Source organism: Emydura macquarii, unplaced genomic scaffold, assembly GCF_026122565.2.
Source record: "Emydura macquarii macquarii isolate MOO-44397 ecotype Brisbane River unplaced genomic scaffold, CSIRO-AGI_Emac_v2 contig_2531, whole genome shotgun sequence".
Taxonomy (NCBI): domain Eukaryota; kingdom Metazoa; phylum Chordata; order Testudines; family Chelidae; genus Emydura; species Emydura macquarii.
Window position 1 is genome coordinate 7,263,435 of NW_027132668.1, and position 24,779 is coordinate 7,288,213.

General features: G+C 44.4%; 1 protein-coding gene across 4 annotated transcripts in view; it reads right to left on the reverse strand.

Annotated features, from left to right (window-relative positions):
* Positions 1 to 24,779, reverse strand: part of TFDP1 (transcription factor Dp-1) — a 105,464-nt gene that overhangs the window by 67,348 nt on the left and 13,337 nt on the right. For all 4 annotated transcript variants that reach the window (XR_010922717.1, XM_067563650.1, XM_067563648.1 and 1 more), the window contains exon 3: positions 12,899 to 12,965. Coding sequence is in view for 3 of the 4 variants with exons in the window: in XM_067563650.1 (XP_067419751.1) it covers positions 12,899 to 12,965 (67 nt within the window). In the remaining variant the exon portion in view is untranslated. The remainder of the gene's footprint in view (positions 1 to 12,898; positions 12,966 to 24,779) is intronic.

Genomic DNA, 24,779 nt, shown 5'->3' on the forward strand with positions numbered 1-24,779 from the left:
TGTGAAAATAGGTAACTTTCAAGTCAAGGGTAGCGTACCAGTCACCTGGGTCCAGCGAAGGAATAACGGTAGCTAAAGAGACCATAAGGAACATCAACCTCTTGAGGTACTTGTTGATGCCACTTAAGTCTAGGATAGGCCTCAGCCCACCCTTTGCTTTCAGAATTAGAAAGTAGCAGGAGTAAAAACCTCTTCCCCTTAGTTCTTGGGGGATCTCTTCCACCGCACCCACTTGTAAGAGTCTGTGCATCTCCTGGATGAGAAATTGCTCCTGAGAAGGGTTCCTGAAGAAGGGAAGGGAAGGAGGATGGGAAGGTAGGAGCAAGGAGAACTGGAGGGTCTATCCGGCATCTACTGTGCTGATCACCCAGCAGTCTGACATTATGGTAGCTCAGGCCGGGAGGAAAGAGGCTAGGCAAGCAAAAGAGACAGGAAGGCTGGATCCCAGATTAAAACTGCTAGGTCACCTTGGGTGTGCCTTCAAAAGATCTGTTTTCCACCTTGATGGTGGCAGCTTGAGCCTGTCTACGAGGCAGTGGATGATGAGTGGCCCTAGCACCTCTTATAATTCCTATTCCTATAGGGCTCACCCTGGGGTTGACCTCCAAATTGCTGCAGTTGCTGGGGCCTGAAAAGCCTCCTGGCCAATGACGGGGTGTACAGGCCAAGGGAACGCAGAATCCCCTTGAGTCTTTCATTCCATGCAGTCTAGAGTCTGTCTGTTCAACAAAGAGGGCCATACTATCAAAGGGAACGTCCTTGATAGACTTGCTAAACCACCGACGGAAGGCCCAATGACTGCAACCGCAAAGCCCTTCTCATCAACGTCACAGACGCCATAGTTCTGGCTGCAGTCTGCTGCATCGGAAACTGCTTGCAGGGATACCCAAGCTACTGTCTGCCCCACCTCCAGGATGTCATCAAATTCCTGCTGAGAGGGCTGCGTTAGGGAGTCGGCGAACTTTTACAGCGACTGCCATATATTAAAATGGTATCTGCCCTACAGCGCTTGTTGGTTAGATATGTGCAGTTGTAGGCTCACAGAAGAGTACATTTTGCGCCCAAACAAGTCCAACTATTTTGCTTCTCTATTTTTTGGCATGGAGCTCATTTGGCCCTGCCTGTCCCTCTCACTGGCAGCTGTGACTACCAGCAATCCCAGGGAGAGGTAGGTGTACAGGTATTCAAACCCTTTAGACAGTATGTAAATACTTCCTTTCTGTCCTTTTTGATGTGGAGGGCAGGGAGGCCGGAATTTGCCAAAGCACCTTGCCCAGTTTCACCACCCCTTCGTACATGGGAAGGGTCACTCTGGAGGGAGCTGCTGACACCAGGATCCCAAAGAGCTCATCCGCAGGCTCATTCAGTTCCTCTATTTTAAGGCCCAGGTTAGAGGTTACTCTTTTCAACAGGTCATGATGGGATCTGAAGTAATCCAGCAGGGCCGCTGTGGAGAGTCCTGCTACTGCTTCATCCATTGACTATTAGAAAGAGGCCAGTAGCTGTGGTGGATTAGGATCCTCTTCTTGGGCTGGTTTAGCTCCTCCCAGGCTTGAGGTGGGCGAAACCTCTCCCGGTCCAACTTCACATCTAAATGCGGTGCTGTGCTCTGGGGGACCAAAGATCTCGGTACCAAGGTTCGTGCCACTGAATAGGCCTGTGGGACTCCTGGGGCTTCCTCCCAGGTTCCAGAATTGCCATGGTCCCTTGAGGCCATGCCCCCATGGATGGCATTGTAGGGAAGCTGGGTGCTGGGGCTGAGGAGTGTCCCGTCTGTCAGACCACATCCTCTCCCTCCAAGGTCAAGGAGCCGCTGTCCAAAGACCATGGCAGCACCAATTCTGAATATATCTCTTGGCACCATGACAAACATGCTGGTGTTTTGGCACTGGGGATTGGTGCGGAGAACCTGAGCATCTGGCATCCCCGGACAGGCTCTTGTCCTTAGGCTTTTTATAAGGACTAGGAGAGTGGAGTCCAGGTTCCTGGCACCTGTGCTGGGAGTCAAGAGACTGGCGGCATTCCGGGGGCAGGTACCATTGCTCTGCCGACCGGTACCAGGCATCCAGAAACCAATGAGGGGAGCCCGACCTCTCGTTATGCTGCTCTGCCGAGCAGGGATTTGGGTCTAGGGACCATCTACGTACTGGCGCGTGGTGTCTAGAAGATGGGGACTGCCGTGCGGGTCTCAATGCCAGTTTGCCTCTCGAAAGATTGCCTCCTGACACTGGGGCTGAGTCCCAGTCTGGGGATCTGCCCTCTCTAGGCATCAGAGGAATAGGCATCACCTGGAGGTTTTTCATCGCCTGAAAGGCCTCCGGAGTCGATGGCACTGCCAGGTGATGTGGCCCTTTACCGCTACCCGAAGTCGTTGGTGGGCCTGATACAGGGCTCGAAGCTCGCAACAGCGAGGAGCCCTTCGGGGGTTGTGGGGATTGGCAGTCTGACGAGGGTCTTGCCTGATCTCCTGCACTCTTCTTCTTTTCAGCTGGCGAGCGTCCTCACTCGGTGCATGTCTTTTTTGGCCTTTTCTTCAGCACCGGAGACAGACATCGATGCTGGGAAGAAGATGGTGCTGCAGGAGCACTGCGTGCCATGGCTGTGGTGCTCGGCACCAAGTCCAAGCGGCCAGGATCCGATGCCAGTCTGAGTGCCAACTCCATACACTTCTCACAGACATGAGAGTCTCCCCCAGGCATTTCAGGCAGCTTTGATGTGGGTTGCTCTTTGTCATAGGCTTCCTACACGAAGCACAGGGTTTAAAACTAAGGGAACCAGGCATGCCCCATCCCTAAGTCACTATCTACAATAAGCTCTACAACTAACTAAAAACTAACAATCAACTATGTACACTTATAAACAAAGAAAGCACTAGGTTTGAAAAGACTTGTGAGAGCAAGAGATTGTTAAGGGAAATGTGTGAAGTATTTGATACCTGTATATAGTTCCCATGAAATCCCCAGGGCATAAGTAAGACCGACTCCATTTTGTTTCAAAATGGAGTCAGACAAGACCACAGGCGCAATGAGCAGCTGGCACGGTGCCAAGTGGGATAACTTGCCCGGCAACAGCCAAACTTTAGTGTTGTGTGCGCCATCCAGAAGGGTGGTGTGCAAAGGCTGTAGTGCCAAGTGCAGAAATATGGTACCGTGTGCAGATATTAAAGGTGGGAAAAAGCCTAGATCATGATTGGTTTAGGGCTGCAAGTTCCAGGGGAATAAAAGATCTCTGAGCCCCTGAAGGCTTCCCCCATTCCGGATTGCAGCTGGGAGCCAGCTTGGCTTGGGCTTAGGCTTGCAGCAGCCCAGGCTTCTCATCCTGTTCCCAGCCCAGAGTGAAAAACCAGCTGCCCAGACTTGTGCTTTCTTGTCAATTTCACCACTCCAACAGAGCATTAATAAGAATGAGGTCCCCAGCACTGATGTAAGGGAACAGTGTCTACACTGAAACTGCATCTCCCTAACTAAGAGTATGGCTACACTGCCAGAGGTATGCTGGTGCTGCAGGATTGATTCCGCAGGATCGATTGAGTGGGCACTGGAGATCCGTTCAATCGATCCCAGCAATGCTCACTGGTTGATGCCATAAATCTACCCCCATGAAAAGCTAAGGCTGTGATAACTGGAGGACATTTCTCATCGGTGCAGTGCAATGGAGACGCCAAAGCCCTAACACCTTTCATCAAGGTGGTTTTATTTTGTTGAAAAAACACAGCAGTTTTATCAGCCGGGGGGAGGGGATTGCAGGTGTACACCAGCACTGTTTTATCAATGCATTAATCGCAGACCTCTGGGCGGGGAGGAATGTAATAATGCTTCATTACCTCCTTGTCTTTGTGGAAGATAACACAAGGTGCACTGAACATCAAAGTCTGTAACTCAGACACCCTCCTTGCAGAAGTGTGGGCCACCAGGAAAGTAACTTCCAGGGAGAGATGGAAGACTGCAAGATGTCAAAGTAAGTTTTATTTTAAGTTTCAAGAGTCAGGCTACTTGATCAGAGGGTGCACATTTTTAAAAGATCTTATCCATTGCTTCACCAGAGGGTGAGGCAAAACAGCTTCCTCTAAAAGAAACAAGTAAGTAAAAAGGGCCACTAAACATGCCATCACAGTTGCCAAAGAGAGCTTCACATTAAAGAGCAGAAATTCCAGAAGAGTTGGAACCAGATGAAAGAAAGGATCCAGCCCATTTCAACAAACCTTTTGAATTCATTTCACTTGGCAACATTGTTTCCTTGGTGAGGACTTACTAAATTCCAAAAGAAGTGTCTTGATCTCGTCCAAGAAGCGTTAGTCACTCTATCCTAGAAATCCATGAGCCATTCTGTGTGGTAGATATCTGAACACTCAATAAACCACTTTGCCACACTGCTGCAACAGGTCCCGACAACAGAAGATAAGAACCCGCAGATATAAGCACAAGATATGTTGCCTCTAAGCTAGTGTGATCAATCATGCTGGCAGTCTTGATAAGTCTTCCCAATGACACTGAGGATCGGAAGGAAGACTTCATCCCAGTTCAAGAGAGATGTCTGTCACACTGTGTCACATCTGATACAGTGTTCTGACTTGCGGCAAACAAGTCCACATCTAGTTGACCCCAACAGGCAAAAATCAAACATGCACATAAAAGTTTTTAATGACCACTCATGTTGATCAGCAGCTTTCCAGATGAGGATGTCAGACTTTTTTTTTTTTTAAATTTACCCTCTATTAGATGAATGGCCAAAGGAATCAGTTCTAGATGCTCCACATCTACCAATGGATGAACAAGGCAGATTGGGCTTCCTCCTACCTGTTCGAATAATACACGGTAACCATTTTGTCTGTAAGAATTTGACCCAAGTTCTCACCGACCTGAGGGAAAATGGTTTTGGGAGCCAGTTTTATGGCCCTCAGCACAAGATATTTACACAAATGTTTGCCTTCCTGAGGATTACAAGTAAATGATATATTTTCTAAGAGAAGGTGCTTTCACGTTTATTCAAATAGAGGAAAAATTATTTCCTTTTATATTAACTAGTCAGCACTCCTAAGTGGTTCCTGATCCTAAATTTGAGCATCCTTTCCTATCATGACCCAAGGGAATGGTTAAACAAATGGGATCCCCTCTCAGGATGTTTTCTAGACAAGTCGAGACCAAAGAATCTTAAATATGTTGGTGGGTGGAGGCAGTGGGGGACAGATGGTCCGTAAGCCTGATTTATTCACTCTTGCAAGAGTCATCCTTACGCAAATGCTAAAGGTGACAAATGTTCTCATCTTTAGAGGCATTACCTTCTGGTCAGGGCTGAAGCACACTGTCTCGCCAATGTAATAAAGCCTAAACTCCTGCCATGAGATTTATCAATTGTTATAGAGAGGGTCTTTATTCTCAATAGCTGCCAAATACACACCATTCATGAATGCTAAAGAAAAATAAAAGACCAAAAAAAAGTATTTAAAAGCTTCTGGATATTAGCACAATATCTTGTTTTGATTAAATGAAGGTTTCAACCTTCTGTTACTGCATCCATGTTTCCCCTTTCCCCTCAATAAAAGAATTGTAAAAGAAGGGGTATTTTTAGGGAAAAAAGTTGAAGTACTTTCTCTCCTCTTCTCCCAGAGAATGTGTATATTCACTAGGGGGAGAAGCTGTAGGGAGATTACAGTTAAATAATTCCACACAGTAAAAAAAAATTTAGTAATTGACCTTTTCTGTTCTAAATTTACTAATACAAAGCAAAATAATATTTTGTGGCTCACAGACAGGATTTACACACCAAGACTACCCTGGTTATAGTGTCCCTAGAAATATAAATGTTGTTCTATTTAAAATACATTTTAAAGATCTTCCTGTTTATACAGTAAAAAATTTTCTAGTTGTATACCAGTAATGCCACCTACTGGTACAGGTGGTGCAAGTACCTGTCTCAAATCTTGAGAGCCACAGTCTCTTTACAGATTAATTCAAGAAATTTTATTTTACCACAATGAAATAGAGTGATTAGTTCTCTTCCTTTTCACGCATCTGAAACAAACTGATTCTATGGTCATCCCAAACCCTCAAAAGGTAGGAGGGGAAGGATTATAATTAAATACCATTTAACTGAGCATTTAAACATGTCTCCAGAATTTAACATTTCTGAATGTAATAATGAAGACAAGAATGAAGCAGTTTTCTTCAAAGTTAACACCTCCAAACAGCAAAGCTGTGTGATATTGTATTTGCTAATTCTCTTGTGATGAGATGGCTTCTCAGTCCAACAGGTTGGATACCCTTGAAAAAGTTCAGTTTTTTCGCTGTCCCTTTCTAGTAGACTCTTCCCCTCCCTTTCTCCTGGCATACTGAAACATTGCCAAAGCTGAAAACTGGACTCTGATTATTATTCAAATACAACCGCACACCCCACTATGTTAAGACTCCAAGAAGGGAGATCAGAAACTTTTTTTTTAACCCTAAAAAGATTACAGGAATGTTGTAGTTATTTCCAAGACAAGCATTATAAATCCAAAAAATTTAGAGTTAAGTTTACACTTAAAAGAAATTCAAACATGTTAAAGAAAGAGCACAATTCAGGCACCAAAACAAGTTTAGCTCAGCCCTGTAGTAACATCATTATGAATAAGGCATTTTAGTGTATGTGGTCCAAGATTTAACTGAATTTTTATAAAAGACAGATTGTTTCCCCCTCATCACATTACTAGAGAGCAGACTTGAGGTGCATTTCTTATCTTAACATGTTTGGATTTCTTTTAAATGCAACCTGAAATCTCAGTTTCCGGGTTTATAATGTTTGGTATTGGGATAATCACAGTATTCCTCTGATTTTTTAATTCTTAAATTATTGATACATATTCTCAACCTTAACTCCATTTTAACTGCTTGAGTCTCTGGGAATTTCTTTTTCTTTTTCTTTTTTTTTTAATTACAATTTTATATATGAACACTAAACAAGAAACCCAAATAATTCTACCATGCAATATTTCTGATAGGGTTGGTTTTTTTAGTTTTAACTTTCATGGGCAGATACCATACACCAAATCAATACAAACCTGTAAGGGCATACCAGCAAGTTAAGCATGGTTTACATATGCTTTTCATTGCCAGAGCAACATAAAGCAGGTGAAAACCCACTAGTGAAGCTACCCTGTTATTTGCAATTGAATTATTGGTTTAGAAAGCTGTGTTATTGAGCCTAGTGCTATGGGAAGGTGGAACACGGAAAGCCTAGTCTCCGAGTCCCAATGTCTCTGCTTCAAGGGCTCCCCTGCACTCTTGTCCAAATTACTCTGGCAGTGCTGTGTCAATGCACAGTGAAATCAAGGTATAAGTGCCATGGGAAGCCTTTCTTCCACTGATGCCTAAGATACCTCTCTCCTGTGTGCCAGGAAAATTTTCAGTGCTGGAGTCTCTGGTACCAGGAGGGGTATCAATGCTGATGTTAACTGCAGCACCATGCTAGGTTTGGCAGAACCTAAGAGAGCCTTCATGGACTTCTCTATGTAGGACCACATGGGTAACTGAGGAGTGCCCTGTGTGTCTTTCCATGCCAATGGATTCTTTGGCAAAAGAAAGCAACTGAGCTCTCTGCAGTGGGTTGGAAGAACATGCATAGCTGGTACTGAAGAAATTCAGGATGCCCAGGATGTTCCGGACTGAAGCTGGTGGCAAATACCAATACACAGAGTCAAGCAGTTGAAACACAGCCAACAGCTTTGATAGGGATTCCTCAAAGGGGATGAGGAGGCGTCACATTCCAGGGTGCAATTCAGACCATTGAGAGGTTGTGTGATCGCCTGCCCCACAACCTTGGCTGCCTCACAATGCTTTGCTGTTGTAGCTCCCCACCTGGACTACTCACAAAACAGCCTGCCAGCATGCAAGTCACACCCTGAGTGTTTATGTATAGCTGTAACTCTGACCTCAACAGCCTGTCAGCAACACTCCAGTCATACACTGGCTTCCACCAGCCTAGGTTACTACTTGCAGGGTGACATCAACACACTCCCAGTCCTGAATTTTCCCAAAAATGTGTGTTCCGCACTATCTAGCCCTCTCCAGGACAGTTCAGATATTAAAAGGTCCGTTGTCTCTGTAAAGGGTCAATATTCAACAGTTTACTACTGTAAGTGGAGTTATCAACAGTTCAGTTTAAACCACCACACTGGATTAGTTTAGACCAAAAATAAAAAAAGTTTAAACCACAAAGAGAGAGATTTTAAGTGATAAGGATTAAGAATAAGGATTAAAGTCAGAAATGGTTACAAGACAAAACCGTTTTTAAAAGTAGCTAAAACTTAACAAGCTAGATTTGGTTCAAGATAAAATCTTACATGTTCCCAGCAACAGGACTAACCAAATTCTCAGATCAGGATTTCCGGCCCCAAAAGTCAAAGGGCTGATTCCTTTGTCTTCTTAGATGAGGGGGGGAGAGATACACACACACCATGCACGCCTGGGGCGCTTTTGCCCCTAATTTTTACAGTCCAGTCACCCTCTGAAATGCATTTTCCTGTGAGTTATTCCTAGACAGAGTTCATTACAGCTGTGAGGACGAAGACATGGAGTCTCATGGTGAAAGGGGTTCCCCATGTTGTTTGCTAAAATGCAAACTGATCTGTTCCTGTCCCTGTTTGTTGCCAAACAATGGGGACTTGGCAGGTGATTTGGCAATCAACTTTGATATGAAGTTAGAAGGGTCAGCTTGTCTTTTGTCTTTGAGAAACCAGTTTACCCCTCCCCAGACTAATCTGGTAAATACATTTTAGTCATAATTTCAGTTTATGTTCAAAACTCTTAATACGCATTTTATACATATGTTACACAAGAATATTAATGATCAGTGTGTTAGTTTTTATATGATAACTCATAAGGCATATTTTGCACAAAAATTATTGCAATAATGTGTAGGGTGTGAACCCAGGTGTACTTTCAGTCACATGAGAGGGGAAGTCAATGACACTGAAGATATATGCACCACTGAGATGTCTATATAAAACTTTCTACTAGAGCCACTAGCTTAGGAGGAGTACATGCCAAAGCAGACTATGGCACCAGTAAGTAGTCCCTGAAGGAAACATGCCAGTGGTGCAGAAGGAAAGCAATGCTGTCTCTTCCTCAGACTCTCTCTGCGAGTTTAACTATTTCATCTTCATTTTCCTCAGAGCAGAATCACACAGAGATCTGGAAGCCTTCTTTTTGATTATGGAATTGACTAAGGGCTCCAAAGGAGTCAGATGTAGGCCGTGGTACAGTGCAGACTGTCTAAGTCCAGTCTGCAGCTCCAGATGGTATTGGATAGGAAGTTTAGCTGCTGCAGGCGTTTGTCTTGGAAAGCAGGCTCAACAATGAGGTAGACACACAAAGTCAGGAGCAACTGGATGTGTCTCAGATGTCTTTATAGAAGACATTGGCAAAGAACCAGAACTCAAACCTCCCATAGAAGTATCAGGATGTAACTGATCAAGATGTAACTGGAGGCTTACAGAAGTCAAAGGAGCTTGTACCCTGAAGTGCCCACCATTCCTTGGCTAAGGAATAAAAGCTTGGTAAAATCATGCACAGATACTATGTGCGATTCTCCAAGGTACACAAAAGACACTGAACATGTGTTTGTCTCAGGAAAGATAGCTGAGTATAGTGGGTTGCATCTGTTTCGAACCCTCTATGAGGATCAGGACCTGCCATGATTTTGGGAATAATGAGAGGCCAATCGTCTCAATTAACCTAACACTAACAACAAACGAAAAGCCTGTTTTCTCTGAATAGTTACTAACTAACCTCGTGAACAGGAAAGGTATTTCCATTAGTTCTCTGTGGCAGTGGAGAAGGAACTGAGGTGTGTCGGGTGTGCACTCCAATATATAGATGGAGCTGATTACATCACCCTAGCATGAGAGCGCTCCTGTCCTTTGTACTTAGCAGACACTGCTTTTCTACATAGCTCCACAGAGCAACACCAGAGGCACCATATTCCATGAGTGGAAATGCACAGAAGCCTTCAAAGAATAGGCCACTTTGTGGAGTCAAAGTATTGAAACAACATGAATGTTGCTTGTTGTAGCCTGATGAATCTGAATCTGCTATTGAACACATGGATGCCAAATATATAGATCTTATTTTTTTATAACTGTGCCTCTGAAGATCCAGATCTTCAAATCTGTCAGCCCTAAGGAGAACTTTTTGGAGCTAAACATCAATATTGTCTTAAATCACAGCATTTTCTAGCCTTTGCAAAACCTCAAACAAAAGATTTCTTATCTCTCAAGGACAGCATCAGAGTCTTCAGTGATGGTGGATTAAATCTACCATGAAATACAATTGTATCCATACATTTGCTTTAAGAATGCTTCTTACTTGAGCTACATCATTCCCTCATTCAGTTTTTTGCAATATGCTTCAAACTGGTTGCAGGTAAATTATAATTTATCATTCTTTCTATGCTTTGGCCTAACTAGTAACCCAGTTTACACAAAAGATATTCCACAGTAGCTCAGAGCTGCCTCAAAAGCAGCACCAGGAACTGCTGGAGTCTTTTGGGACTTAAGATCTGAAAACATCTTTCAAAATACATTTCAACTGTTTAGAAAAATGACAATCTCTTGAGATCCTGAATATCAGGTTTCAAGCTTATGGTTGATGCAGTGCATAACATGAATAGTTTCTTGTTTAAAGTTCGCCTTCACTCCACTTAAGCAGTCCATATTCACTGCTGCAAAATCTGAATTCAGAGGAACTGGTTTTGACTTGAGTTATTCTGTTTTGTTACCTGCAACTCCTAAAGGTTTTTTCTGTGCAATACAATCAGCTGTAGCAGAATTTTATGTGTACCAATTCTTGATCGGCTACAGAACTGTCATTGGTTCAGCCACCAAAATTCCAATCATGGTTTGATATAGTCCAGTCATTTTTCAATTTTTTTTAGGTCAGCTGTATCAGAATACTAGAAACAGCCCAAAATCAAATCCAACTGTTTCACAGCAGACGTAATCAAATTAAAGTCAATTTTACCCACTCAGCTTTGGTTGGGAACTTAAACTATCACGTGTGTTCTGGCAAAAACAAATGCCTTTGAACTAGCTAACTGTGATCTACAGTTTAGAAGGTTCTACTGTTCTGCTCATCCTCTCGCTTCCTTACCATTAAGTCCTCTGAGCCCACTCAACCTCTCCAGCTACTTTGCCCAGCTTACTGGCATATCTTTGCTGCTGCACCTGGAAAGTGAGAAAACTTGACACTTTTCCCTAAGGAGGTAGCACTCCTACTTGTCCCAGACTTCTTAACAACAGAACTTTTCCCAGCCTGGGTACTGCCCATCGCTATACAATACAGAGCCAATGCCCAAATTTTAATAGTCGTAGGTTCATGTTTTCTCAAAGACATCCTTCAGGAACTTCATGGCCTTTACAATCAACTTGCATACTAAAATTCATCAGAACTGAAATACAAATTTGAGGAATGAAGAGGTGAAGTCTTCAACAGCAGACTTTGGATACATCTTTTCATCATCACATTCCTCATGGAACCAGAATGGACGAAAATCTGGTAACACACTCAAAAGTAGCAGCTCCTAATAAATCTAAACAAGGATAGCAACATTACCAGCCCTACAGGCATTTCTCATTGTGTTTTCAATCCAACACTGAGGGCTGATTCCAGCTCACTGAAATCAATGGGAGTTTTTCCATCAGTTTTAATAGGAGCTAGATGGAGCTCTTATAGACTGATAAGCAATTTACAGATTAGATAGTTCATGAAAACGGACTCTTCTTCAGTACATATAGTTTGATTTGAAATTCTTTTTTTCAATTTTTTTTTAAATCTAACAAACCATGAAGTGCAGATATTGTCAAAAAAGCAGCCATGTAGATGTATCTGGATACTTTAGTGACAAAAATATCTACTACTTTAAATTCCTGTTAACACTGTAGAGTATATATAACAATGATCAAGTTTGATGGATTCCATCAAAAGAACTGCTAAACAAGTTCCAATAATAGGGAAAGTTTTGCCTTCAGTTACACCTGTAACCCACTGAAGATATTGCTCAGGATAATGGAGGGCACAATATGGCCTGCTGAATCTTACTGGTGGTGATGCACAAGCCAGAAAGAACAAAGCTTGATTTTCAGATAGCAAGCAGAGTCAGCAGGGCTAGCACAAACTTTATTTAAAACTACTTAAAATGAGAGAATTTGTATGGAATTACTTCTACTGCACTGAAATAAAGGTCTACTTATTTTCCAGTCATTTTTCAGTTGCCCTTAAAACACAATAAATTTCTCCTTATTCTACTCTTTACAAGTGATGCAAAAATATCAAGAAAAATATAGCACTGGGAGTTATGTACTAAGTGCACTGAAAAGTAAAAGAAGCGTTCAGTGTATTATTTATTTTTGGGCGACGAGGGCATGGCAGGATAGAGTCTCACCTTGCCAGAAAAAGACTGCTAACTCTTTTCACTTCCTGTCAACAATCCAGCATGCACTCTGCTAGCAATATCACATCTACCATGGAAAACCAGTAGAACCCAGCTCTGCACGATAGGATTATACTGGGGGGAGAGGTTTTGTGTTGTTGGGTTTTTTTTTAAATCAAAGACATGTTTTGTTTTCCAGGGTATAAAAATAAGAAAAAAAAGTATGGAACTGTATGTTACAATTGATGCTCAACAGCCACACTCACCAGTATAGCTTTATACTCCTGCTGACAAGTAGAGTACAAACTAAAGGGTTACAAACAGAGAGAATGTTTGCTACATTATGGTTTGCTAAAGTATAAAAATAAGCTATAAGAAAAGCTTTATAAAAAACTGTGCTAAGGAAGAAGTTGTCAAGGCCTTCTATTTCTCATAATACATTTAAGTATATCAAGGCCAAAACTTAAAGGTTTCATTTTTAAAAGTATTTTCTTACCTTTTCCAGGACTAAGGTTTTGGTCTATAAAAACCTTAAGCTCTCCATTGGCTTCAATTAGTCCAGCCTAGTAAAGAAAGTAAAAGGTTTATTTACATTTACAATATCTACAGACAGCTATAAATTCTATACTACCAATTTTAAAAGATCTAATGTAATTCATTCTAAGACTCTCCCAACCCAGGTTTCCAAATTAAAATTGCTACTAAATAACCATAATATCTCCTCCAAAAATTGCTAATGAAGTATAAAAACTGTAGTAAATAAAGTTTTGGGGAAAAAAGGTCTGTTATTTAAAACAAATACTTAAAACAAATATTAAGCCGACTTCCATCGACCTAATAATATATGCATCTACAAAACTAGGACCCGTCCACTGACCTACTCACGTGTAACGTCAACTTAATTACTCCACCTCCACAAGAGGCATAGCAGTTAAAATTAATGTTGATGGGTTGACAGAAAGGCAGCGTAGACGCAGCGTTGTGTAAATCGACTGAACTGGCCTCCAGCAGGTGTCCCACAATGCTCTGATGTGACCGCTCTAGAGATCGTTTTCAACTCCGCTGCACAGCAACCAGAAAAACAGGAAACAGCCCTCCCCTCTTAAAGTCCTGGGAAATTTTGAATTCCCACTTCCTGTTTGATCAGCTTGGGGAGCTCATCAGCCCAGCTGAACATGGCAACTCAATGCCCCAAATATGTTCCAGCCTGGAGTACGCAGGAAATGGCAGATCTTATCAGTCTATGGGGAGAAGAGTCTGTGCAGGCACAACTCCAATCCAGCTGAACAAATGTAGACATCTACAAAAAGGTCCTGCAGGTCATGGTGTACGAGGGCTACACCAGGAACCGCAGCAGTGCCACGTAAAAAAAAAAACACCAAAGAACTTCAGTAGGTGTACCAGAAGACAAGGGAGGCGAATAGTCATTCTGATTCTGCACCACAGACACACTCCTTCTACATGAGCTGCACATGATTCTCAGTGGCAGTCATATCACTACCCCCAAACGCAGTGTGGATACGTCCCAGGAGTCTGAGTCCCGGGCCACTGCAGGCAACAATGAGGACATCCTGGACAATGAAAAGGAGGAGAATGGGAGACAGGCGAGCGGGGAATCCATTTTTCCCCAAGAGCCAGAAGCTATTTTTAACCCCGGAGCAGTCCATCCTGTCGCAAGACAGCATGGTGGTTGAGCATGAGGCCAAGGAACGCACCGCTGGTGAGTATGCAATTACAATTCCACAGTATGTAGGGGTTACATGCTCTTATATTTTATATGTAATAAGAAGAAAAAAGTGGGGTGCTCTGGACATCTGCTTCCCACTGGCCGCTCCAGCTACGCAGAAGGTGCCACACGGAAAAGTCTGTTTATGTGCAGAGGGATGGCCTGGGAATCCTCCATGGAGATCTCCAGGAAATTTTCTTGTAGGTAGTTGGGAATTCTTTGCAGAAGCTTTCTGGATGGGCTGTCTTATTTCTTCCATTATGGCAGGACACTTTTCCACACCACTGCAGTGCTGACATCATTGCAGTACACAGCATAGCTGTATAAGGACCAGGTCTGTACCAAGTCTGCGACATCCGTTTCCCTGCCACCTATGTTACCCTCAGCATACTAATATCACATAGGGCCACCTAGGGGAGATTGTGAAAGCTTTCATTACAAGTGCTTGTACTGCAAACACTAGAGCATGTGATCCCCTCACCTCCCATAGTGATTTCCGGATCTCTCAACCAGTTTCCCTAACATGCCGGTGGTTTGATTGGCAGGGATCAGCACTGACCTCAGAATCTGCAAGTCCAGGGCAACTACTACCAGCAGCATTAAGGGAAGAGGGGAGAGGACTTCTTGTGACCACAAACTCCTTTCCAAAGCTGCCTTGGACAAAAGCCACTATTTGGGAGGCTCAACGCTGGTCCCTGGTCTCACAGCAATATTCATGTTACCTTTTCTCTCTCTCTCTCTCTTTTTTTTTTTGGGGGGGGGGAGAGGGCGGGGGAGGAGGGGAGGGAAGGAGAGAGGGAGGCGCACAGACATTGTCCACCTATGCTCCCAATGCAGGTTTCCCCACACGTTGCAGCACAAATCTCGTCGCCCATGCCGCTGGGCCACACTCACCATGGCTGGAACAGCAAACTTGTTCATTGAATAGCTGATTGATTATGCATTGATTATGTTCTGGCTTGCACTCGAGTGTAATAAGGGGAACGCTTTTTAAATAGTAACCTTGCACTAGACCCAGGGTATGCACGGACAATAGTTGCCTTGTGCTTTGCATGCCTTAGAGTGAAAAGCTTGGCCTTCAGTGCATCCTCAACACCAACGGAGAGGTTTTCACAGATTAGAAGGCGAGAAAAAAAGAATGAGTGATGACATGTTCAATGAGATAATGAATGCCTATGGGAAAGCTGACATGGTGCTAAGAGCCTGGTTTTTTTCTTTGAATGAGTTTTTCATTGTCTGTAAAACTGGACAAAGACATGGACAGCAGAAGAGCATCCCAGGAGCATGAGCGTGCCATGCAGGATGAGATGCTGCAGATTATGAAGGACAATCACACATGTTGAGGCTTCCGGTTGAATTTCAAGAAAAGTAGCTTGAGGCTAGAGCCCTTCTGCAGTCCTTGCAGAACAGCCTGCAAACACCACTTTGTTCCCAATCCCTTTCCCCCAAATATTCCAGGAGGCTGGAAGGGGGAACATGCAGTATCCCTTCCACTCAACACCAGGGGAGAATATTAAGAACAGAAGGAGACCATTTGAAGACCTTTGATTGGCAAGACTTCTGTGCTTTCACAGACAACCTGCATTTGTTTCTCCCCTCCTAATTTTACCACACAGATTGCTCAAGGTTAAATTTTCCTGTTCTTTCAGATTCTTTATCTTTGTGCAATAAAAGTCAATGTTTTTGGGTGGGAAGAGAAGGTACAAGGAAACTGATGTAATAGAAGGGAAGGCATAGAAGGAACAACACAGTTAATCAAAGCACGTTACTGTGCCTCATTACTGAAACGGGTTTTCAAAGCCTCCTGGAATTACAGAGCTCCTTGCTGGGCTCTTTTTATTGCCCTGGTAACCTGGCTGCTCAAAATTAGCTACCAACCTATCCACTTCCACACCTACCCTGCAGAAACTTCTCTCCCTCACAGATATTATGCAGCATACAACAGGCAGTGATAACAATGTAGATACTGCTTTCACTGAGATCTAACCTAGTAAGTAAACTGCGACAGCAACATTTTAGATGTCCAAAGGCGCATTCCACCACCATTCTGCACTTTCTCTGGCTATTGTTGAACTGCTGTCCAGGTTTATGACCTCATGAGCCTTGGGAGCAAGGGGTAGGCTTGTTCTCCCAGGATCATTTTTGGCATTTCAACATCCTCAATGGTTATTTTGCAATCTGGAAAGAAATTCCCTGACTGCAGATTTCTTAACTGACCTGTGTTCCTAAATTTTTTTTTTTTTTTTGCATCTCTGTCCACATACTGGCTAGTAGCTATTGACGGACCTATTCTCCATGAACTTATCTAGTTCTTTTTTTTCACCCTGTTATGAATCTTGGTCTTCACAACATCCTCTGGTAGAGTTCTGCAGGTTGACTGTGCATTGTGTGAAGAAACATTTCCTTTTGTTCGTTTTTAACCTGCTGCCCACTAATTTCATATGCTGACCCTTAGTTCTTGTGTTATGAGGAGTAAATAACACTTTCTTATTTACCTTCTCCACACCAGTCATGATTTTATAGACCTCTGTTCTATTCCACCCCCTTAAGTCATTTCTTTTCCAAGCTGAAAAGTCCCAGTCTTATTAATCTCTCCTCACATGGAAGCTGCTCCATACTTCTAATCATTTTGTTGTCTTTTCTGTACCTTTTCCAATTCCGATACATCTTTTGTGAGATGGGGCAGCCATATCTGCACACAATATTCAAAATGTGGGAGTACCATGGATATATAAAGAGGCAATATATTTTCTCTCATTATCTATCCCTTTCCTATTCCCAACATTATGTAAGCTTTTTGACTGCTGCTGCACACTGTGTGGAAGTTTTCAGAGAACTAAGATGAGTGCATTGTGCACTTTTCTGAGCATCCCACGTTGATGTCGGTGAAACGACCCCTCTGATCTACCAGCACTTGCACCACCATTGAGAAGTATGCCTTTCAGTTTATGTATTTTTGGCAAGGTGATCTGGTGCCAAGATAGGGATATGCATGACATATGTTGCCTCACCACAATTAGGGAACCACATACCGGCAAAACCATCCACTATGTCCTGAACATTGCCCAGAGTCAATGCCCTTCTTAGCAGAAGTCGATTAATAGCTATGCATAGTTGAATCACAACAGCTCCCACTCTGTATTTACCACTTCCAAATTGATTCCCCACTGACCAGTAGCAGTCTAGCATTACAAGCTTCCAAAGGGCGATCGTCATTTGCTTCTCCACTGCCCGAGCAGGTCTGATTTTAGTTTTGCCGTGCTTCAGGGCTGGGAAAGCTCTACACAAAGTTCTTGGAAAGTGGCCTTCTGTATTGAAAAGTTCTGCAGCCACAGCTCATCATCTCAGTGTTGAATATCAATGTGATCCTTTTAGTCAGTGCTTATTTTCCCAGGACCAGAAATAGTGCTCTACCATGTTCAGCTGCAAGACTGCCAGCGGCAATCAGGAATTGTTTCATTCTATGGCTTTAATGACATGGTAATGTTCCGCACAGCAGCTCCTGTCTCAGCTCTAGAAATACTGCAAGATAAGGTACAAGGTGTTTTGCTATGAGTATTACAGAGTGCACAGCTGATCAGGCTCCATGCTTCTCAGGCTATGGCATACGCATGGCTAAGAAAGATTTTTGAAAAAAGGCATGAAAAAATATGGGTTGTTTCCCATTGATATCAGGGTAGGAAGGGAGAAAATGCATCATGAGAGTCCTAAACCATATTTCCATTCCCTCCTGTGATAATGTTTTGGTCCCATGAGGCATTGTGCAAGCCCTTCCCCAAATGCCCGTGGCTAGTTGCATTGTGGGATAGCTACTCATGATACAGAGTGCATAGTCTGTAAATAGCTGGAAGGGGTTCGCGAGCAAGTAGTAACGCAGGGCATCCACAACCCACTTCATGGCCAGCACCTCCTTTTCAATGATCGAACATCAGGTCTCCTGGGGGCGGAACAGCTTCTGGTTCAGCTAGGGGACTGGGTGTTCCTCTCCATCTGTCTCTTGGGACGAGGCTTCCGTGAGCCCAGCGTCTCTTTGTAGGATAAAGGGCCTCGTGAAGTTAGGGTGTACCAGAACCAGCTCTTGCGCTAGCTGGGCCTTCTGTGTCTGGAAGGCTAGTTCACATTCATCAGACCACCAGACCTTTTGGGGCTGGGAATTTTTGGTCAGGTCTGATGTGGGGCTGCTAATGTTGAGAAGTCGGGAACGAACCAGCAGTAGTATCTTGCTAATCCCAGGAATTGCCTCAGATGTCTCTTTGTCTTGGGGGCGGGCCAATCCCTAAGGGCGTGTACTTTATCTACCAGGGGCTTCAACTCCCCGCTTCCCACTGTGTACCCCAGGTATGTCACCTCCTGCTGGCCAAAGCGACACTTGGTCAGGTTCGCTGTGAGCCCTTCCTCCTTCAGGCAATATGTTGGAGATAGTCTTCCCAATTGGCACTGTATATCATGATGTCATCAATGTATGCAGCTGCATATTAGTCGGATGCTAGGATCGAAATCTTCATTCATTTTATACTGAAAGGTGGCGGCAGTCCCATGTAGTCCGGGACACTGAACTCATCATGAACTGAGAGGTCAAATGGTGTAGGGAAGGCCATCTTTGGCCATGAGTTTGGCGTTAAATCGAGTGTAGATAGGAACCTGGTCCCTCCTAGCTGGTCAAAGAGGTCTTCCACCCAGGGCATTGGGTAAGCGTCGAAGTGTGAGATGGTATTGATCTTCCAAAAGTCAATGCAAAAATAGGTGGTCCCACCTAGCTTCGGGACCAGGACAATCGGGCTCCACCATTTGCTCCATGACTTCCACTACCCCTAGCTCCAACATGGTGTCCAGGTCCTTCTGAACCGCCTCCCACATCTTCCTTGGGAAGGGCTGGTGGGTAACTCGGACCTTCTGGCCTGGTAGGGTGGAGATATGGTGGTTCATGATCTCAGTCTGCGTGAAGCGAGCCAACAGGGTGCCCGGGAAGGTCTGCAGAACTTGTTGCAGTTGCTCTCACTGTTCATGGCTCAGCTCGGGTCCCATCACTGCCAGCCCTGATGCTAGGGGCTCATTGACCAACGCCCCAGCTTGGGTTCCAGGAAGAAGAGGGTGATGAACAGGCCCTCCCTGGCCTTCAAATCCATTAACCTCCAGGTTAATGTGGTATATGTGGGTCTCCCTTCTCCGCCCTGGTAGTCAGACCTCGTAGTCCATGGGTCCCATCTGTCTCGTGACCTTGAAGGGCCCTTGCCATTTGGCCACCAGCTTGGATTCCATGGAAGGTAGTAGGAGTAGGATGCAGTCTCCTGGCTCAAAACTGTGGAGCCTGGCCACTTTGTAATACTGCTGTTCTTGGGTGTGTTGTGCCTGCAAGTGGTTCTGCTGTGCAAAAGTTCCCAGGGCATAGAGCCGCTCGCACAGCTGCGGCACATAGTGGACTGTGCTTATAACCTGGATCTTCTGCTCCTCTCACTTATCTCACAAGAGGTCAAGGATACCTCAGGGTTGCCTACCGTAGAGGAGTTCAAACGGGGATAAGCCTGTCAATGTCTGGGGGGGCTTCCTGTATGGTAAACAGCAGGCTGGAAGCAAAGCATCCCAATACCGTGGGTCATCCTCCACAAACTTGCATAACACTGTTTTCAGCGTTTGGTTGAAACGCTCCACCAGCCTGTCAGTTTGGAGGTGGTAGATCGAGATCTGGAGCACCCAGATATAACAAGCAACATAGCTCAGCCATAAAGCAGGACATAACATTGGTGCTTTGATCAATTAAGATCTCTCGGGGAATCCCTGCACTGGCAAAGACCTTCACTAGTTTGGCGGTGATTTCAGGGGCCACAGTTGTTCCCAAGGGCACGGACTTGGGGTATCGGGTGGCTTAATTGATGATCACCAGGATATAGCAGTTTCCCACCCTGCTCTTTTCTAGTGGCCCCACGAGGTCTAGGATGATGTGCTCAAAGGGGATTCCCACCACAGGCAGGGGGATAAGGGGTATTTTGGGTACCCTCTTTGGCCCAGTCTTTTGGCACTCAGGACAAGAGGCGCAATAGTTCTTAACTTCTTGGTGGATGCCTGGCCAGAAGAACTGCTGGAACACCCTCTGGAGGGTCTTTTCCCTCCTGAGGTGTCCTACCCAAGACACCATGTGAGCCAAGTACAGGAGCCCATATCATAGACTTCGCAGAACCAGCAATTGTAGGAGGTCCTCCTGCATCTGACCACATGATAGAGGTGGTCTCCCTGGATTTCAAAGTGGGGACCCAGCGGAGCCAGGCACCATCTCCCATCCCTCGGCTGGGGTTGTTGCTTAGTCTCTGGCATGGTTGAGGGTAGAGTCCTCCCTCTGTTTACGGACAAAGTCACCATCGTCCCCAAATTCCATCTAGGGTCCTCCACAGGGCTCTCTACCCAGGGCGGGGGCTCCTCTGCAGTAGAAGGGGGGCTGGAAGGGCCCTCCCCCAGGTCTGGTCCTGCCAGCCCTCAAGCAGCACTTTCCATGGGGTCCCTTCCTTTCCCCCCTCAGGTTTCAGCTCCTTCGGAGCTCTTTGAACCAGAATCAATCACGTCCCAGGATCATGGGGTAGGCTAGTCTGTAGGAGACACCAATCTTGAGGTCCATGGCGTGGGGAGTAATCTCCATTTCAATCCTCAGTCAGATGATCGTGCCAGAAGTCCCTGTGGACGCACTGCAACCGTATCCCTGCCCCCATCAATTCGGGGTTGGGAATCACGCCATCGTGGACGAGAGTCTGGCTGCATCTGGTGTCCACCAGAGCTTGCGTTTGGGCCCTGTTTACTCTTATGGGGGCCATGAGTTTCTTGGGGCCATTTTTCCGTGCCCAGGGGCTGGCTAACAGCACCTAGCTAAAACTGCTATTCATATACGGACAGTCGCAGCAAAAAAAATGTTCTTCCTGTACACATTCACAGGATTGGTCCCTGCTTCCCCCAGCAGATGTTCTGTGGGGAGGTTCTCCCCCACCACATGGGAACCCCTCTCTCTGAGGTGGTTGTCAGCTAATTGAGCCCCTCTCTTCGGGGTTCCAACTAAGGGCCGGGACATTGTCGTGCTCTCCTAGGCCCATCACCAAGGGCTCCCTTAAGCTGCTGATGCCTTCCCCCTCGGGGTGTCCAACTTACAGGGCCGTGGCTCCGGGGTCTCTGCCGCCAAGTAATCCTCCATTAATGTGACGGCATGGGCAAGAGTCACCAACCGATGTCGGTGAACCTATCCTCTTCCCGCACCAGGGAGTATCTGGTTGAACTGTTAGAGGACTACTGCCTTGGTGACTTGGGCCCCCGATCATTCTTCTGGCTCCAATCCCAAAGATTGGGCTACCACCCCTGGCCTTTCCCCAGGGGATACTGTTCTCTGCAAAAATCCTGGTGGTAGGACTCAGGACTGATGCCTGCCTGATTCAAGATCGCAGCCCTCACCTTTCCCCACTCAAGGGCCTCCCACAGGTCTAAGTTCCAGTATGCAAGCTGGGCTGACCCCATCAGGTAGGGAGACATGAGGTTGGCCCAAAGTTCGGGCAGCCACTGAGCAGCGGTGGCTACCCTCCCAAAAGTCACCAGAAAGGCTTCTGGGTTGTCCCTGGCTGGAGACTCCACTATCTGTCCTTCCTACTCGGCATCCCATCCTGAGTACACTGGGTTGCTCCCTTTTACACTGCAGCAGCAGTTGGAACGTGCCCAGCCGGAGCGAAGGGGTGTGGCTTCTGCTGCCAAGATTATTCGCTTAACCCCTTCATCTCTAATGTGGGGCAAGTACACCCCGTCAGTCAGGTTTTCTAAACCTTTTATTATTTTTGTTGCTCTCCTCTGGACTCTTTCCAATTTGTACATACCTTTCCTAAACTGTGGTGCAGAATTGGACACAGTACTCCAGCTGGGACTTCCCCAGTGCCGAGTAAAGCAGGACAATTACTTCCTGTGTTTTACATACAAATGCTCCAGTTAATATACCCAAGAATAATAAGTCTTTTTTGCAGCTACTTCACACTGACGACTCATTCAGTTTGTGATCCACTGCAACTCCCAGATCCTTTCTGAACAGTATTATCGCCTAGACAGTTATTCCCCATTTTTGTAGTTGTGCGTTTGATTTCTCCTTCTTAAGTGAAGTACTTTACACTTATCTTTATTGAATTTCATCTTATTAAATTCAGATCAATTCTCCAATTTTTCAAGGTCATTTTGAATTTTAAGTCTATCCTCCAAAGTGCTTGCAACCCACCCCTCCCAAGTTGGTGTCATCTGCAAATTTTATAAGCATATTCTCTACTCCATTATCAAAGCCATTAATAAAAATATTGAACAATATCAGACCCAGTACTGACCCCTGCAGGACCCTACTAGATACACCTTCCCAATCTAACAGCAAACCATTGATAACTATTCTTTGAATATGGTCTTTCAACCAAGCATGCACCCACCTTATAGTAATTTCATGTAGACCACATTTCCCTCATTTGCTTATAAGACTGTCAGATAGAACTGTATCAAGAGCCTTACTAAAATCAAGGTACATCACATCTACTTGCTTCCCCCACATCCACTAGATCAAGAATTCTACCAAAGCGGGAAATCAAGTTGGTTTGGCATAATTTGTTCTTGACAAATCCACGCTGACTATTCCTTATAACCCTATTATGCTCCAGGCGGTTACAAACTGTTTGATAATTTGCTCTAGTATCTTTCCAGATATCTTTCCTAAGCAACTTACCAGCACAAATCAAAACAAAAAAAAGCTGACTTCACTCTAAGGTAGGCGTAACAGACTGTACCCGTGTCCACACTGTTGTAATAACCTTTGTACAAAAAATGCCTTGTGAGGTTTCATCTGAAAACTCAATTTGCTGGTCAATATTATCCTCATAAAATGTGTGTGGCAACACTGAAAGATTTGTAAGATTTATAAGATTTCCCTGTATAATATTATTAACACATTCCAAACCACAGCAGAAGTTGGCAAACAGGTCTGTCTCAAACAAAGGAAAGTGTGCTCTGCTTAATTTGCATTTAAGCAGTAAACAGAATCATGAAGCAGGAAGGGTAGACAAAGAAGCCTCAAGCATGCAAGCAAAAGCAGCAGGGAACATTCTTCTCCATAGACTTTTTGTCTCCAAAATCTCAGCTAGAAAGGTTTTCCAAGGAGACTGACACTATAAAAGGAGGGATAAACACCCTAACCATCCCCCTCCTCTTTCTCTCTCTGTCCATCGATTCACTACACCAGAAGGAACTAAGGAAGTAGCCACTGAACTGGAGAAGGGGTCCTGACTTAAGAAGTCTGGTCAGTAAGACTGCTGAGAGCATGTGGAAAGAAAAAAATAAATAAATAAATAAAAAAAACCCCACTGCTTTGAATGTAACACAATTTGTTAAATTAAATACGTCACTGGTGCCTATTTTTCTTGTAACCATTTCTGACTTTTATGACTCATTACTTATATTCACTTAAAAATCTCTTTTTGTAGTTGTTAAACTTGTTTTAGTTTTATCTAATCCAGTGTGTTTAAATCAAAGTGTCTGGAAAACTTCATTTGAGGTAACAAGATGTTTGCATATCAATTCTATTAATAAAGTGACAGACTTTATATAAGTTTATATTGTCCAGGAGAGGGCTGGACAGTACAGGACATACATTACAGGGGGACAGAGGGGAATCTAGGACGGAAGATATGGGTCACCCTACAATATAAACCAGCTGGTAATAGCCAAGGAATGGTTGACTGACTGCAGCACAAACACACAGAGCTAGGAGTGACTTGCATGCTGGAGGCTGTTTGTGAGTAGTCCAGACTGGAAGCTACAGCAGCAAAGAAGTGTAAAAGGCACCCCAGGGTAGAAGGTAGTGGTGACACAGGTACTCATTAGTCTGGATTATACTCTGGATATGTCACAGTAGGGACTCAAATTTACCACTTAAAGATGAGAGTTCCACTGCCTTATTCCTAGCTTCCAGAGCTTTTACTAGCCTGCTCCTGCTAGTAGCACGATGTGGTCTATCACACAGCAGTTGACCACACGTGCGACTAGCTGGCAGGTACATGCAAGGAAGGCAGGGACAGACATTTAAAAAAATACAGATAAGAGCAATGTGATATGCAAATAAACTTAGTCTCTTGGGTTTGTGGTAAAGGGGGGGTCACTAGGAAGAAAAGCTTGGATTGTCTCTATATTGCCTCCCTCATTCTGGTATTCTACAAAAAAATAAGTTTTTGTTTTATTTTTAGTAGTATATAGAGTAGGTTCAATTTTGCATAGCAAACTTATCTGTGCCTTTAAAATGGCAGTTCTAGTGGTAAACCAAATAGTATTACATATTAACATTTAAATACACTTTGCTGACAATCGGCACTACAAATTCAAGTAAGTATCATAATAAATGTAATTGGTATGTGTGACCTGTCTGTGCCTAGGGTAGCCCACCTGAAAATGCCAAGGTCAGGGCAGGCTGCCAAAGGAGAGCAGATTCTCCCAGAACTGGTGGGTGACACTGAAGTCAGACTTCTCAACCAGCCACAAACAGTGGGTAACAGTGAAGTTAGATTCCCCGACAAGTCAGAAACATTGTCCTGATTTCCTACATTGGTTATCAAGAAGTTACAACAAGAAATACACAGCCGCCTTTAATGCACTTCAGTCTCTGGCTCCC